Below are 17,008 nucleotides of genomic sequence, written 5' to 3'. Positions count from 1 at the left end.
TTTAGGACTTTGGTCTGCCTGTGGCAAATTGAATTGATTAAACATAGTTTAAAAAGGTACACACCTGTGTATATAAGGTCCCACAATTCACACTGCATTTCAGGACAATGTAGAAATTGTGGTGAGGCATAAATCAGGGTAAAGGCTGAAACCATTTCTAAATCGTGTTCCCTGGAGCACAGTGGCCTCAATAATTCTGAAATGGAAGAAGTTTGTAACCACTCAGTCCCTTCCTAGAGTTGGCCTTCTGGCTAAACTGAGTAACTGGCAAGAAGGGTCAGCGAGGTGACCAAGAACCCAACAGTCACTCTAACAGAGCTTTGGAAGTCCCCTGCGGAGATGGGAGTACCTGCCGAAAGGACGTCCATCTTAGCAGCACAGCATCAATCAGGCCTTTTAAGTAGAGTGGCTTGATGGAAGCCACACTCAAGTAAGGCATATGACAGCCCACTTGGAGTTTGCCCAATGGCATTTAAAGCAATCTGAGAATAAACACAATGCAGTCTATACAATATATGATATACAATATGTACAAGACACAACAAACACAGAGTTCAGGAGGTATTGAGGAGGGCTACTGCTTTGGGATAGAAGCTGTTCTGGTGCGGTTAGTCTTAATAGACCTGTACCGCCGTCCGGAAGGGAGTCTGTGGGCTGGATGGGAGGTATCAGCCACAATCTTCCCTGCACATTTCCTTGCTTCGGAGCTGTGCAATCCTTAATAGAGGGCAGGTGGCAGCCGATGACCCTCTGTGCCGTGCAAAACTCTTCGTAGCTTGGCCTTAGAGTGGACAGACGCCGTGTCGTACCAGACAGTGACGGATGAGGTCAGGATGCTCTCTATGATGGCCCTGAAGAACTGAATCAGGATGTGAGGCCTGACATGGAGTCTCTTCACCTTTCATAGAAAGTACATCCACTGCTGTGCTTTCTTGGCAAGGTGGTTGATGTTATTGTCATATTTTAGTGTGTTAAAGATAGTGGTACCCAGGAACTTGAATGAATCCACCTCGGCGACAGTGGTGTCGTTAATTGGGGGCGTATGTTGGAGCATTTTTGCGGTAATCATCTCCACTGTTGATTGTTGCTAGCACAGCATGAAATGACCCAACCTCCCTCCTGTTGTTGGATTCAACATTGTCGGTGATGAGGTCTACCACTGTGGTGTTAATCGCAAATTTGGGGATTTTGACATTGGTGTACAGGGAGTAGAGCAAGAGGGACAGCACACAGCCTTTCACGGCGCCCGTGCTGACTGTGAAAGGATCAGGCAGGTGAGGTCCCAGTCTGACATATTGCCCCCGTTGGTAAAAAAGTTAGTAAGTCAATATTCAACTGGGTCAGTTTGCTGTGAAGATCTAGGATGATGTTGTTGAAGGCTGAGCTACAGAAACAGGACTCTGGCATAGGTGTCTGGTTTATCCAGGTTCTGCAGGATGTAGTGGAGCCCCATAGCGTCCTCTACTGAGCGAGCGATTGGGCCTGTATGCAAACTGCAAGGGGTCCATGAGATGTTCAGTGGAGGCTTTAAGGTAGGAGAGGACTAGATGTTCAAATGGTTTCATAACTGCGGTGTGGTGAGTGCAACTGTCTGTTGTCGTTCAGGCAGGAGATGTTGGACTCTTTGGGAACCGGGGCAATGACTGCTGATTTTAAGTAGTCCGCTTAGGTTCAAAGACTGGTTGAAAATGTTTGTGAACACTGGAGCCAGCTCACTGGTGCAGTGTTTGAGGGCAGCAGGTGACACCATGTCCGGGCCTCAAGCTTTGCCGGGCCTCATGCTTTGCACAAAAAACAGTCATGCATTTTGCTTCTTTTATACATTTATTTTAGGTCTTCTTGAAGTATGACACAATCTGCTTGGTCAAACATAAACATACAGCAATTGAATTACCAATTCTGCTGATGTAGAAAGTTGTCAATCAAATTTTCTTTGTGGCATGGCCTCTTAACTTTTTGCGAGTGATTGTGATTGACTATAGCTGGTGACTTCACTGAGCCCATTTAAATAGGGCTCGTTTGATACAAACCCTACAATGGGAAAGTCTAAGGAGCTCAGCACAGATGTTAAAAAGCGGATCATTGACTTAAACAAGTCAGGAAAGTCACTTGGAGCCATTGCAAAGCAGCTACAGGTCCCCAGATCAACTGTGCAAACAATTGTTTGTACGTATAAAGTACATAGCATAGTTGTGTCACTGCCACAATCAGGAAGAAAATGCAAGCTATCACCTGCTGCTGAGAGAAAATTGGTCAGGATGGTCAGGAGTCAACCGAGAACCACCAAAAAGCAGGTCTGCAATTAATTAGAAGCTGATGGAACACAGGTGTCCACAGTCAAACGTGTTATACATCGCCATGGGCTGAGAGGCTGCTGTGCAAGACAGATGCCCTTACTCCACCTTAAGACTCGACTGAACAAGTAAGGGCCTTCTGGAGGAAAGATATGTGGTCAGAGGAAACAGAAAATTAGCTATTTGGCCACAGTGGCCAGCAATATGTTTGGAGGAGAGAAGGTTGAGGCCTTTAACCCCAAGAACACCATACCTACTGTCATGGTGGTGGTCGTATTATGCTCTGGGTCTGTTTTACTGCCAGTCGAACTGGCAGAAAGTAAATGGAATAATGAAGTAGGAGGATTGGCTCCAAATTTTTCAGGAAAACCTGAAATCATCAGCCAGAATGTTGGGTCTTTTAAGCATGCAGTCGGGTGTTCCAAGAGGACAATGACTCCAAACATTGTTTCAATTTCACCTTCAGAAAAAAAAGGTTATCGGGTATCAATGTTTTGTAACCAGTTACAAATCAGTTTAGGTTAACCGGTTAAACGTTGAACTGTTCACACCCCTAATTGCTGTATGTATATTTTTGACCCAGCAGATTTGGTCACATTTTCAGAAGACCCATAAGAACCAAAATACATTAATGTTTTTTGTGACAGACATATGTGATCCAGTTATTCCATCACAGAAAAATAAGAGTTGTAGAAAGTATTGGAAATTCAAGACTGCCATGACATAGATGTTCTTTACACGTGTATGTAAACTTTTGACCACAACTGTAGCTCTGATCACAGGTTATCATTGGCCCTTTTCACAGAGATTACATCCATGTTCTTCTCCTTTCAAAAACCTAGATCAATGTTTTGAAAACTTTACATACTGAATTTTTACAAACTGGTTCTGTCCTCAGTGGTAGAAGGTGTGCTGATTTGTGAAACCAGTAGGTGTAGTGATGGGTTAGAATGGGCACCCCTGCTATAGAGGATCTTGTTGCCTTTTCACAGGAAGGTTTTGCAAACTATTGAAAACAGGCATTTGTCACTTTCTTGAGGAAATACAAAAATTTGAGAAATGTTATTTTGGTTGGTTCCCCTGAATCATTACTTGAAGTCAATGTTTTTCCACAGGGTAGTGAATTAAAACTGGTCTTAGTGCACTGTTTAAGATGTCAACTAACATTTCACAATTGTCAAATATATCTAAATCACTCAAAGATCTCAGAATGGGACAATTTGTGCGGGTACCAGACATGCAGGTACGAAACCAACAGTCATTGGACAATTCATTTTTTTCTCCTATGTTTGGCCTATGAAAAAGATAGCATGTTCATCATGTACATATCGCCCCCACCACCTCAGTCCACTCAGCGTTGTCTCTTACAGATGGACTTAAGAAACATACCTGAGGAGGTGGTTAAGGACACTCCGGAGTACAAGTGCCTGCAGTCTCAGTTCTCCCTACTGTACAATGAGTCTCTTGGTGTGAAGACACAGCTGGATGAGGCCCGAGCACTGCTGCTTACAGCAAAAAATGCACACCTGAGACAGATTGAGCACATGGAGGTGAGAAGTGAGCAAAAGCCTTGTTAACATGATGTCACAATAATATTGCTGTCCTACTGAAAAGGGGCTGATTCTGTTTTATGCGACTATTATGCATTGGCCAGGATATGACAAGATGGGGTTCTCATGAGTGGGGCTGTTTAATTTGACTGTGGTGTATTTATATTTTTTGGTATTCTGCTTTGAAAGTGTCTATCTTACTTTTGGCTCATTCTCATGCATTCCAGAGTGATGAACTTTCCCTCCAAAAGAAGCTTCGCACAGAAGTTATTCAGCTAGAGGACACCCTGGCCCAGGTCCGCAAGGAGTATGAAATGCTAAGGATTGAATTTGAGCAGAACTTGGCTGCCAACGAGCAAGCAGGTATCTCATATTTACATATTCAGACTTGAGTGACCACATCTACATGCACACCAGATTCCAAATAATGATCCTTGAAAGGAATAACCTAGTCTTATTCATGGATACATGGTTGGCTGTATATGTATGTCCTTCAGTCAGTGCTGAAGGATCGCGTCCAAGTAATTGGACGCAATAAATCTGAAGACCCTATGCAATCAAAATCATGATTTTAAAATGCTTATGTTATGTCAAAAGATTATAAGGTTATTTACACATTGATGTTAAAATTATTTCATATGTGTTTGTAATGAATTAGATTTATTTTCCTAAAAAAAAAACAATGCTCGACATTGCCGCCTGGTGGAGTATTTGGTATTGGTGGTTTTCAATCGTGATGTACCAAATGCTTCTAATTTGCCTTGACCAATGCGCAGTGGCCAAAACACTCACCCATAGATAGTCATGCATCTTTTCACGCCTTACCTAAAGATCAAAGTCTCCAAAAGGTCTGAATCAATTATATTTATCAAAATAAAATGGTGCAATATCAAACATTACAGAATTGTGCAGTACATATTTTACCCCTAGTTCATTGTACAATTATGAACAGAAGAGGATGGGTATTGCAAAGACAACGGTTCTGAAGCCACATTCGATCAAGATGAGGTTTGTTTTTCCTTTTTACTTTAGGTGTTCCGTTAAGCATCCGTTCAGGCTAGATAATGTTCTGCAATTAATCGAATCAAGCAACCGGAACTATAACGTGACCGATAACATCATCTCCCCAATTTACTTGCTGTTTGGCTATTTACTTGCTGTCTGGCTATCGATAATTTTGCTAATATAGCAATGAGCTGTACTTATCTTCTGTAAACATAGCTAACATTAGCTGATGAGTGTAACATTACTTTATTCTCCAGACTGTTATAATATTACTTCCGCAGAAAGAACCAATCGATAATGTGCTAACGTTGGTTATCCTATTACGTTACGGTCCTACATTTTAAGATACCGGTATATGATGGTATTACTATTATGTTACAGCTAATATAATCGATTCAAGCCTGAAAATCACTTTAAGTCACATCCCCAATTGAATTGATGACTGGCTATCAATAATGTTATCTGCTTATGTAGAGATAAGCTGTTCTTACTGTTATTTCTCCATCTTGTCTAGTTAGCTGAGGGGAAATTTTAAGTGTGCTGCTGCTGGTGCCCATCCCTCACACAAACAGAGATGTAACCCACAATTTGGTCCTCACAAAAATGGAGAACCTCATCTATACACGTGTGTGTGTGTATTTGCCCTTATGATAAGTTCATAGGCCACACACACACACACACACACACACAGATCTAAAACAAAATTTGGTCCTCACAAAAATAGACATCCTCATCTATACACATGTTCTGGGCAGTTGCTAGGGTGTTCTGGGCGGTTGCTAAGGTGTTCTGGGCAGTTGCTAGGGTGTTCTGGGCGGTTGCTAAGGTGTTCTGGGCGGTTGCTAGGGTGTTCTGGGTGGTTGCTAGGGTGGTCTGGGCAGTATAAGGGTACAATTCCCAAGGTGGCGTTGTCTGGCTAAGTATGGGTTGCTCAACCACACCCACCCTCCTGTTACAGTTAGCACAACCATTAAGACATGGACATAGAAATAAAACACTTAAAAACCTCGGTATTTTCATATAATGTGGACAGGATGGAGTCAGTCAGTTAGCTAGTTATTTAGTTAATTATTCTTATTAATTACTTAGTTAGACGTGTTAGGCAGAGGCAGAACATGCATACAGTTCAACAGCATCACAAACTACAGATAACAAACAACCAAATCAACACCTCTCTAAAATAAAAAAAACTTTATACAATATTACACTGCATTAGTTTTGGTAAATATAAATTACAGTGACAGTTCACTAATCAGCTGAGCTTAGTTAGCCAGTCAGCTGACTAGTTAGCCAGTCAGCTAGCTAGCTAGTTAGTTAGTTAGTCAGTCAGCTAACTTAGTTAGTTAGTTAAGATAGCTAGCGCCGAAGCTAACGCTAACTAGCGCGCCGAAGCTAACATCAAACAACATACAGCCTGCTATGTGTCAGGGCCGTTGAGAGAGAGAGATGGGCGGGCGGGCGGTTGAGTGAGCTGAGTGTGCTGGTTGCCAAGCAACCAGGGGCTCGTGCATGTTCTGTGTGTGTGAGAGTCTCTGTCTGTTAGAGATCTAGGAACTAACTTTTTTTTCTGACATGCTCGGGTTTAAACGCTTCTCTTTCCAAAACTATACATCATATCTCTTAGATATTTGAATGTGAGTGACAGGGTGAAAATATGAGTTTGATATATAATATGTCACGGTACTGTGAAAATTGAAGGAGTAGCGGCAGTTTGTGTGTACAACTTTGTGTAAATGTTTAACTGCTTACGGCCTGAATGCTAGTGGTGAAGCTAACTGGCGCTGGTGCCGAACAAATCCATGTATCTTCAAAAGTATAAGTCAGATCTAATTTATTTTTGTATTTTGAGCGACCCAAGACTTCAATGGCGATTCCGATCTATGAGATGTGTCTGTAGGATTTAAAATGCAGGAGCGGTGACAGTTTATAAATCACCATATTGTGCCTACTTTACGCGGCAGTTGACGCTTCAGGTAACATTGGAGTCAATGAGAGCTGGATCCGGCACTCTCTGCACTTTTGGGCGATTTATTAAAAAACCATGAGTCCTATCTCAATGGAAGTAACATTGAATGAGAGAGGACAAGTTTCTCTACATTTTGATGTATAAATTGTTGTTGTAGAGTAGAAGCTGTGGGAGTAAGATGAGAATGTCTTGAATATTTTGATAAAATTTGGAAGGGCTGAATGCTAGAGTGGGTGATGTCACCGCACTCTAAAGCCACGCAATACACATCCATTATAAAATCTGAAAATCTCAAAAATTTCTTAAAACATAAACTGTGATTTTGTAAAAACCGTAGAAGATATCAAAAAGTGTCCTTAGACCAACACAGTTCAAAGTCTTTTGACCCGGTTAAACCTTTAATCATGTTTCTGCGACAAAGTATGACGAAGTGGTGTGGCTCCAAAGAGTGGTGGGTTTGATCAATTTGTGAGATTTTTTTTACGAATTCTCATTCATTCCTATGGGCAAAAATCGGTCGGTTTTTCGCATTTCGTAAGAAAACGAGATGTCGCAGAATTGAGAAGTCTTTCCCATCGATTCCCATCTATTCCGGTCGTTTTGATATATATCTTGCCTGGGATTTCTGAAAGCTGTGGGAGGAGTAGCATGCCAAACTTTTGAAGGAAGAAAATTAAAGAAATAAAATTATGAAGTATGGCTGAGAATATTAAGGTGTGTGCTTTTGCACTACAAAGCTCTGCTTTGTATTGCAATGCGCAGCACACAATTAGGGCAGAACTGACATGCCATCTTGAGTGCTATATTAATAAATTCAGGTTTTACATCAAAGCAGGTTCTTTTCAAAGTTTAATGAGTAGAAATATACATATATAAGCATATACATATATAAGCACTTTATAACATTTTGTTTTCGTTTTTTGCACCATTCCTTGCAAACTCTAGAGATTAGTATGTGTGAAAATCCCAGGTGATCAGCAGTTTCTGAGATATTCAAACAAGTCTGCCGCCAACAATCATTCCACGGTCAAAGTCACTTAGATCAAATTTTTTCCCCATTTTGATTGTTGATGTGAGCATTCAATGAAGCTTCTGACCCGTATCTACATGATTACATGCATTGCATTGCATTGCAGTGCATTTGGCTGATTGGCTGGTTAAATAATTGCATGAATAAGTAGGTGTAATAAAGTTCATAATAAAGTGCTCGGTGAGTGTATTTATGTTATCTAATCAACCAATTGTGATGGCTCTGAAGCTGAGAGTGTCAACTCCATTACTGAAGACTCATTTGTTCAAAAGGATTTTTGCAGGCAACCTGTAAGCATTAACTTTATTTTGTGAAGTAATAACTTTTTAGATCGGTGAAACCATGCTCATTGTATTATAAATTGATTATGTCATACAAATTGTAATATATAATATAATTTTATATATTTATATATTATAATATATAGTGGGAGCAATAATTTTTTGATCCCTTGCTGATTTTGTAGGTTTGCCCACTTACAAAGAATGGAACTGTGTAGAATTTTAATCATAGGTACATTTTAACATTGAGAGACAGAATATCACAAAATATTCCACAATAACATTTACATTTTACATTTTAGTCATTTGGCAGACGCTTTTAATCCAAAGCGACTTACAAGTGCATAGGTTCTACCACAAGTCAAAGCATCACATCCAGAACTAGAAAAATACACCTGGACTGCTGTTCTAAACATATAGTCGTCATCATAAGTGCAATTTTTTTTTTGTTTTTTTGGGGGGGGGGGGGGGGGGGGGGTTAGACAGGGATAGGGGTATCAGAAGGGGGGGGCGGGGTAAATCAGGAGGGGGGACTAAGGTAGAGTTTGAAGAGGTGTGTTTTGAGTCTGCGTCGAAATAGGGGGAGGGATTCTGCTGTCCTGACAGTGGTAGGCAAGTCATTCCACCACTGAGGAACCAGAACGGAAAACAGGCGTGAACGTGCAGCTCGACCGCCAGGTGCCCGTAGAGAGGGAATCGTAAGGCGACCAGAGCTGGCAGACCGGAGTGGTCTAGCTGGGAAGTAGGGAGTGATCAGGGATTGTATGTAATGTGGGGCAGTCCCCTTAGCAGCCTGAAATGCCAACACTAGGGCCTTGAATCGGATGCGTGCGGCAATAGGAAGCCAGTGGAGGCCAATGAGAAGCGGGGTGACATGAGCCGACCTGGGCTGACTGGTGATCAAGCGGGCTGCAGCATTCTGGACCAGCTGGAGGGGCTTGATGGCGCACGCTGGGAGACCGGCTAGGAGGGAGTTGCAGTAATCCAGGCGGGAAATGACGAGCGTCTGGACTAGGAGCTGGGTGGCTTTCTCCGTCAGGAGATGACGGATGCGGCGTATATTAAACAGAAAGAACCTGCAGGTTCTGGCAGTGGAGGATACTTGTGGAGCCAGGGAGAGGCAGTTATCAAGAGTCACCCCAAGATTCTTTGCCGTACGGGAGGAGGAAACTACAAAGTCCTCCACAGTCAGTGAGAGGTCGATTGACGGAGAGGACTTAGCAGGGATGTAGAGAAGCTCAGTTTTGGCAAGGTTGAGCTTCAGGTGATGGGAAGTCATCCATGCAGAGATATCAGCCAAGCAGGCAGAGATCTGTGTGGTGATTTGGGTGTCAGGGGGGAAGGAAATGAAGAGTTGGGTGTCATCAGCGTAGGAGTGATAAGAGAAGCCGTGGGAAGAGATAACAGAACCAAGAGACATGGTGTATAGCGAAGAGACATGGTGTATAGCGACATCATAACAACATCATATAAATTTTATAAATTTAATATCATATTTTCACATGAAATAAGTATTTGATCCATAGAACAATAGGACTTAATACTTGGTGGAGAAACCTTTGTTGGCAAGCACAGAGGTCAGACGTTTGTTGTAGTATTTCACCAGGTTTGCACAGATCTTGGGAGGGATTTTGGTCCACTCCTCTTGCAGATCCTCTCCAAATCCTTAAGGTTCCGAGGCTGTTGCTTGGCAACTCGAAGCTTCAGCTCCCTCCGCAGATTTTCGATTGGATTTAGGTCTGGAGACTGGCTAGGGCACTCCAGAACCTTAATATGCTTCTTTTTGAGCCACTCCTTTGTTGCCTTGGCCGTATGTTTTGGGTCATTGTCATGTTGGAAGACCCATCCATGACCCATTTTCAGTGCTCTCACTGAGGGAAGGAGGTTGTCGCCCAAAATTTTCTGGTACATGGCCCCATTCATCCTCCCCTCGATACGGTGAAGTCCTGTCCCCTTAGCTGAGAAACACCCCCAAAGCATAAGGTTTCCACCTCCATGCTTCACAGTGGGGATGGTGTTCTTGGGGTTATACTCAGCATTTCTCTTCCTCCAAACACGGCGAGTCGAGTTGATGCCAAATGGCTCTATTTTGGTCTCATCTGACCACATCACCTTCTTCCAAGCCTCCTCTGGATCATCCAGGTGTTCTTCAGGTCATTAACAAGCTCCTCTTGTGTAGTACTGGGCAGATCCTGACCTTTCTCATGATCATTGATATCCCACGATGCAAGATCTTGCGTGGAGCCCCAGACCGAGGGAGATTGGCGGTGACTTAACCACTAATTGCTCCAACAGTTGTTAACTTCTCACCAAGCTGCTTGCTTATTTCCTTGTAGCCCATCCCAGCCTTGTGCAGGTCTACAATTTTGTCCCTGATGTCCTTAGACAGCTCCTTTGTCTTGGCCATGGTGGAAATGTTGGAATCTGATTGATTGTGTGGACAGGTGTCTTTTATACAGCTACATAACGATGTAATGAGTTTTGGGTAATGAGTTGAGATTAGGAGTGCTTCTTAATGGAAAACTAACTGGTCTGTGGGAGCCAGAATTATTGCTGATTGGTAGGAGATCAAATACTTATTTCATGCAAAAATACGATGATGTTGTTATTGTGGATTATTTTGTGATATTCTGTCTCTCAATGTTAAAATGTACTTATGATTAAAATTCCACACAGTTCCATTCTTTGTAAGTGGGCAAACCTACACAATCAGCGAGGGATCTAATTATTGCTCCCACTGTATAATGACCATGCTTATTGTATAATATATAAGATTATTATACAGTCTATTTTCGAAATTGACAGAGCCCAGAAAATACGTCATACATGCCGCTTTCGCCAGTTAAACTGAGCGGGGCATCCAGCGGATCCACTGGCTGGGGCAAATTTGAAATGGTTTGCAGACTCCGCCTACCCGGCACACCGCAGGCGTACGCTGGCGTGCGAATGGAGCGGACCTACTTACGATGTGTACCTCCATGGGTGCTGCCATTGTTGTGTGACATCAGACAACTGCATCTTGTGAAGTCTGGGTAGATGGATTTTCCCTGAGTTCACAAGTAGGAATTCTGACTGCACTTTTTCTTGTAGGAAAAACTTGTAGTCTGGAATGCAGCATTTGTTTGCCGTCTCACTCCAGTATTGTCTCTGGTATTTTGGTAGCATACTGTATTTAATTCCGGAAAAACACTTTTCAGCTTTCATGATAATGCAACCTTCTGAAAAGTGCACTGCTGCCCCCCTACTGTCGGAACCTGCAATTACGTCAGACCGCTGTTGATTAGTGCGCTAAAATATGCCACCTGGTGGTGGTTGTGCGAACAACATGTAATTACTGTAGAAAAAAACAAAACCTTTCCCGCTGACTGGCGCCAAATGAAACCCCGAAACCAGGCGTGGTTATCAAATGCCGCTCTGGTTTTATTGTCAGTCATTTCAATATATTTGAGGGTAAAGTCCAACTGAAATAGGCTCAGAAATAAGAGTTATGCGACAGAGATTAAAGGGAGTCATTTATGACACCAATAATAGTTCCTGCAATTTATTTAGCGCTTTTCTCACCAGCCGATGATTCAAAGCTCTTTACAGTGCACCCACCTGGGTGATGCAACGGCAGACATTTTTCGGCAGAATGCTCACAACACCAGCTGAGGTGGAGAGGGAGATAATTAATTTTGGCAGTTAAATCAGTGGAAGATTCGGTGGCAGATTGAGAGAGCCAGGATGGGTCAGGACCTTGGTTTAATGTCTCATCCAAAAGACAGCGTCTCCTACAGTGTCCCCATCAGGGCACTGGGACATTGGGATATATTTCACTTGAGGGATGACCGCCCCCTTCCCACCGACACCACTTCCAGCTGCAACTTAGTTCCCAGGAGGTCTCCCTTCCAAGTACTAACCAAGCCCGCACCTGCTTGGCTTCTGCCATTTGGTAGGTGCAGTGTTCATGATAGTATGACGCCTGTTGTCATCCAGGTTCAAGGAGTTAAGAAGAGCGCAATGAGGACACTTGACCAAGACGGTGGGGTCATAGAATGTCAGACTAGCCAAATTAACATGATTGTGGCACCACCAAGTCGAAAGCGCAAAGTACGGCAAGCAGCATTTTGAAAAGGATGAGGTAAAAACCTCAGTGTCATTTACGTTGCATGAAACTTGGGTTCAACAAGTACATTAAATAATACGCGACAAAAGCACCATGACAAATCTGTAGAGGAGGGAATCCTGTAAGGAAACTTAAAGTTCAAAACTAGTGCGATTCAACTGGAAAACAGCATATTGCGCAGGACGTACGTATGATTAATAAGGACACGTGGTTGAGAAGGAATGGACTACAGTGAAGATAAAGTCTGACTATCTGCGATTCTGTCTGTTTTACCACCAACACCAACAGCTGAATGTAATGTAATGTACTGTAACTTCCTTGCAACGGCGGCAGAGGCTAACCGACTGTAACATGTTGATGGTTGGGAATTGAAAACGGCTGTGCTGCAAGCTGAAATGAACAGACTAAAAACCATATGAGATGGGTTTTAATAGAAAAATTACAATGAACAATTACACTTTGACAAGTTTGATTATTGTATTGCCAGCCAAAAAAGGGACCTCGGAATCAAAACAAGCCCAAAAAACTGGATAGGATTTTGTGATTGTGGACCGTGGCTGGGAGTTGAATACCAGTTGTAAAATTAAAATGCAAGAGTCCTTGAACTAGCCATAAATGTGGAAAAACTGGTTGCTTGTTACATTTACATCCAAAGGAGCGATCAGATTTCTTTAAAGCAGCCGAAAATCCACGAACCCGCAACTTCACTTTTTCCACTTTGGAAAAACAAGCACAAAGTTTTTTTCAATAAATTCAAAACAAATTCTCATTTTCTTATTTTGACTTAATCGAATGAGTCAATTGGACTGAAATTGACAGCCTGACTTAAAATATATTGCGTTCAGATGTCTCCTCGTCTGTCCAGAAATTAGGGCTTTGCTTGTCACAATATTTTTGCAGTAGATCTCTACATCTTTTGAGTTAAATTACTAAGGTGTTAACACTTTTTATTTGTGAAGTATTTGAGCTTTATGCAGCCAGTATTCCTTTTGGATTTAGTATTTTCAGAATAAGGGCTTAACTGGATTTTGCTTTTCAGAATAAGGTGTTTACTAATCCTGTATCCTAATCGTTTTCCAAGGGACAAGGTTGGAATAATCATGTGCATATGAACATAGTCAATGCGGTTAGATATGCTTTTTGTTCCTTTGCGAATGAGTCAGATTTTGAGCCTTGGGCTTGATTTATTGGTGCTTGTCTGGTTGTTATTTTTGTTATAACCAGCCCAATGAAGTCTGCAGATTTGGGTTGCATTTTCTTTCTACATACTTTTTGTGCTTTTATTTGGCACATTGTAAAGTTCTATATATCGGAGTTGTGCCACTACCACAGTTTATGGGTAATTACTTGACTAAACCACTGAACGTTTTTATTAACTATTAACTAACTAGTGCAATTATGGGTTGGACCAGAAAATTATATTGGGAAAAACATATTGGATGGATCGGTTTCACTACTTTGTAATAAATATGCCACTTGAATTTAGGAATGTCACTTGAATGCAGGAATTCTTTAATGAATAATAAAATGCAAATAAATGATCCATTTATATTTTAAATAATTTTGTTGTTCAAGGTCCCATTAACAGGGAGATGCGTCACTTGATCAGCAGTCTACAGAATCACAACCACCAACTGAAAGGAGATGTGCAGCGTTACAAGAGAAAGCTGCGGGAGACTCAGATGGAGATGAATAAGGTTTCAAGGCTATGTTTATCTTGGCTATGTCTATACAACTTTAATCTCACTACATTCAATTTTGCGCATTTTTCTGTTTGTCATTATAACTTGCACATATAATATTTGAAAGACATTTTAGGTGACCCAAGTAGTTCCTGATCCCATTTTCAATGGGGCCATTCCATGAAAAATCAAGGTGTGATAGGTGTGGCAGTTGACCACTCCAATTTGGCTCAAACTTTGTGGAAATGTTCTTTATGTATCAAATAGATAATTTATTTAGATCAATGCCAAAGTTGGGTCCAGCCAGAAAATTACCAAAAAGGGTTGCATATTCAACCTAGTAGTTGATATGGTGGATAGTTTCCTATCCCAATGAAACTTTGTGTACTTCAAATTGTATAATAGGTCTACTTATGTACAATCAATTGTTTTAAAGAGAAGCTTAAGTCACAATAAAATGTGTTTGATGGCTTCTTACATCAGCGCCACTTGGTGTATGGTGTCCAAACTTGACTTCTGAACTGCCACAAGCAAAATGAAGTCAAATAGATAATTCATTCAATTATTTTTATTTTTTTATTTTTAATTAACATTAAAACCACCTGATTAAACCATTTTTGTCATTATTAAAAATGCTTTAAACTGTGTAAACTAGGGTATAGGTAAACTAGGGTAAACCCTTAATACTTCATTATATCATATGTGTACTTATATAAGCATAATCATAAGTGAATTGCATTGAAAAGTCAATTGCATCAGAAAATGTAAATCTTGTAAGCTCATTGGGTGGTGGGGTGCATTGTTTTGTTATTTAAATATCTTGGTACATCCTGGTGTTCATGATCACATCTATCTTAACGGGTGCTCCAGGACCTGTAGAATTTTTCATATTTAAACAAAAATAAAAAGACCACTATTTCAAAATCTATTTCGAGATCTATTCCTACATACGTTTCACCACATGTAATTCCAATGGAGGGAAGAAGGGTGAAACTGATGTAGATTAGATGTCATGCATTTTTAAATATGGCTGCCCCTTATACCTTTTTGGTCCTATGAAAATTACCAAAATAGGCTACCTTGTTTTATTCATAATCTCTTCATGTCCATTGGTGGTAGGGACCTCAAATATTGGTGTAGGGCCATCTGTCTCATTCACTGAAACGCACAGGTATAGATGTAAGATCAAACGGTTTCGCAATGAGTTTGTAAATTGCACCAAGTGGATATGCTCAGAAATCTAAATTCCATTAATGTATTGGCATCAAAATTCTAATCTCTTAAACAGCTGAGATTAAATCTAGCTGGATCCAGCTTCTGCCCCAGCTGGACACTATTTGGAACTTGGTGGTGGTCTGTTTTCTGTACCAAGCTGGCCCACCAGCTCGACCTGGTCTTGACCATCTATGAACCAGCTTCAAACAGGGCAAGCTTAAAACTAGGTTAGAACCAAGCTTCAACATCAGTGTGTTCACAGAGTAGGGGGAGGGTTAAACAGTGTTTTGGTTTGAGGATGTTTGTTGCTGCTATTCCTTTCTTGACTGTTAGAAGTTAAAAAATAACCTATTGTACCTTTAAAGTTATGTTTAGTTTATTTGGCAAAAGTGGTAGGGACAAAATCACAAAGTCAAAAAAGTCATAAGGACATACCGTGACCAATTATATAGGAATCTATGCCCATGCCTAAAGCACATTTTTCTATAGTGTAATGTTTTTATTCTGGTGTCTTTTTGGTCATTAAATCAGCACAGCATACAAGTGTCTTCATATTTCTTCCTTCAGTTACGTTGCCCGAGTGGGGAAATTGGGGTTTTGATGTCAGAGGAGATGGGGGGTGAAGGCGTGGATGTGAAGAAAGAGGAAGACGAAGAACAGGAAGAGGAGGAGGAAAGGAGGAGGGAACTGGAGAGGCAACGGGTTCGAGAACGAGAGAGGGAGGCCGAGAGAGAACGAGAGAGGGAGCGAGAGAGGGAGAGAGAAAGACTACGAAGTGAAGAGTTGAAGAGGAAAGACTCTGACACGCTGAAGTTACTGAGGGCTGAACTTAAGTAAGCATGTCTTTTTCTCGAATATTTTTTATTAGTCAGAATTTACTTGTTGCAGGGCTTTGACTCTCTCTGTTTTTCAGAAAAGCACAGGAGTCTCAGAAAGAGATGAAACTACTGCTGGACATGTACAAATCAGCACCCAAAGAGCAAAGGGACAAAGTGCAGCTCATGGCTGCTGAGCGGAAGTCCAAAGCGGAGGTCTGTTTCTCTCTCTCTTCAGACCCTGCAGGGCTGGCCAAGATTCAGCTTTGTCCCTTAGTGACTGACTAACATTGTTGAAACATGCATCTTTGAGGTTGAGATAAATCAACTTTTTAATTGTCATTTAAACGTATTACTCTGGGATGGTATAGAATATCTCGGTTACAAATATCCTGCTGGCCATCTGGGTGTCTGTGGGCTGCTTTCTGAGCATGCACATGAATCGGTTTCCTCTGCCTCTTCTGTGTGTCCGAGGCTCGTAACTATGGTCTGAAAAGAAACAGTTGACTGGAACAGGTCTCAAGAGTATGTCTCAGCATGTCTTGTTATAGTAGTGGTTATGCTGAAAACGTACGCTTTTGAGCATTTAAAAATGTAAAAAACAAATGTTAACATTCCAGGCCTGTTTGTTCTTTTTTTTCCCGTCTGCCATCTTGTTAGCAAGCCATTCGGGAGCTTACCGGTTACAAATACTGTAGCAGTGGGCCTAATTGACATAGTTTAATGTCAGTTTTTCATAAGCCTTTACCTCCCTTTCTCTCAGGTGGATGAGTTGAGAGGGCGAGTGCGAGAGCTGGAGGAGAGGGAAAGAAAGGAGAGCAAGAAGCTGGCAGACGAAGATGCCCTCAGGAAAATCCGTATGGCAGAGGAGACCATTGACCACCTGCAGAAGAAGCTGGCTGCTACAAAACAGGTTTGCCGTAATTTCTGATTTAAATGCAGCTCCAATCTATAATTACCAGGGCCATGTACTCACAGCACAAAGCCAAGGAATTATACGTCTGTTGTGACTAGGGTTGGGACCCAATTTGGAACCGGATGCCATATGCGGTTAGTCTAATATAG

General features: G+C 41.6%; 1 protein-coding gene across 2 annotated transcripts in view; it reads left to right on the top strand.

Annotated features, from left to right (window-relative positions):
* Window positions 1-17,008, top strand: part of LOC133115348 (E3 ubiquitin-protein ligase BRE1B-like) — a 63,803-nt gene that overhangs the window by 33,626 nt on the left and 13,169 nt on the right. For both annotated transcript variants that reach the window (XM_061225219.1, XM_061225225.1), the window contains 6 exons: window positions 3,665-3,844; window positions 4,072-4,207; window positions 13,807-13,928; window positions 15,696-15,961; window positions 16,042-16,159; window positions 16,707-16,856. In XM_061225219.1, the coding sequence (XP_061081203.1) occupies window positions 3,665-3,844; window positions 4,072-4,207; window positions 13,807-13,928; window positions 15,696-15,961; window positions 16,042-16,159; window positions 16,707-16,856 (972 nt within the window). The remainder of the gene's footprint in view (window positions 1-3,664; window positions 3,845-4,071; window positions 4,208-13,806; window positions 13,929-15,695; window positions 15,962-16,041; window positions 16,160-16,706; window positions 16,857-17,008) is intronic.

This window comes from Conger conger, chromosome 2, assembly GCF_963514075.1.
Source record: "Conger conger chromosome 2, fConCon1.1, whole genome shotgun sequence".
NCBI lineage: Eukaryota > Metazoa > Chordata > Actinopteri > Anguilliformes > Congridae > Conger > Conger conger.
The sequence above is the reverse complement of the archived record's forward strand: the minus strand, read 5'-3'. Positions and strand labels throughout refer to the sequence as shown.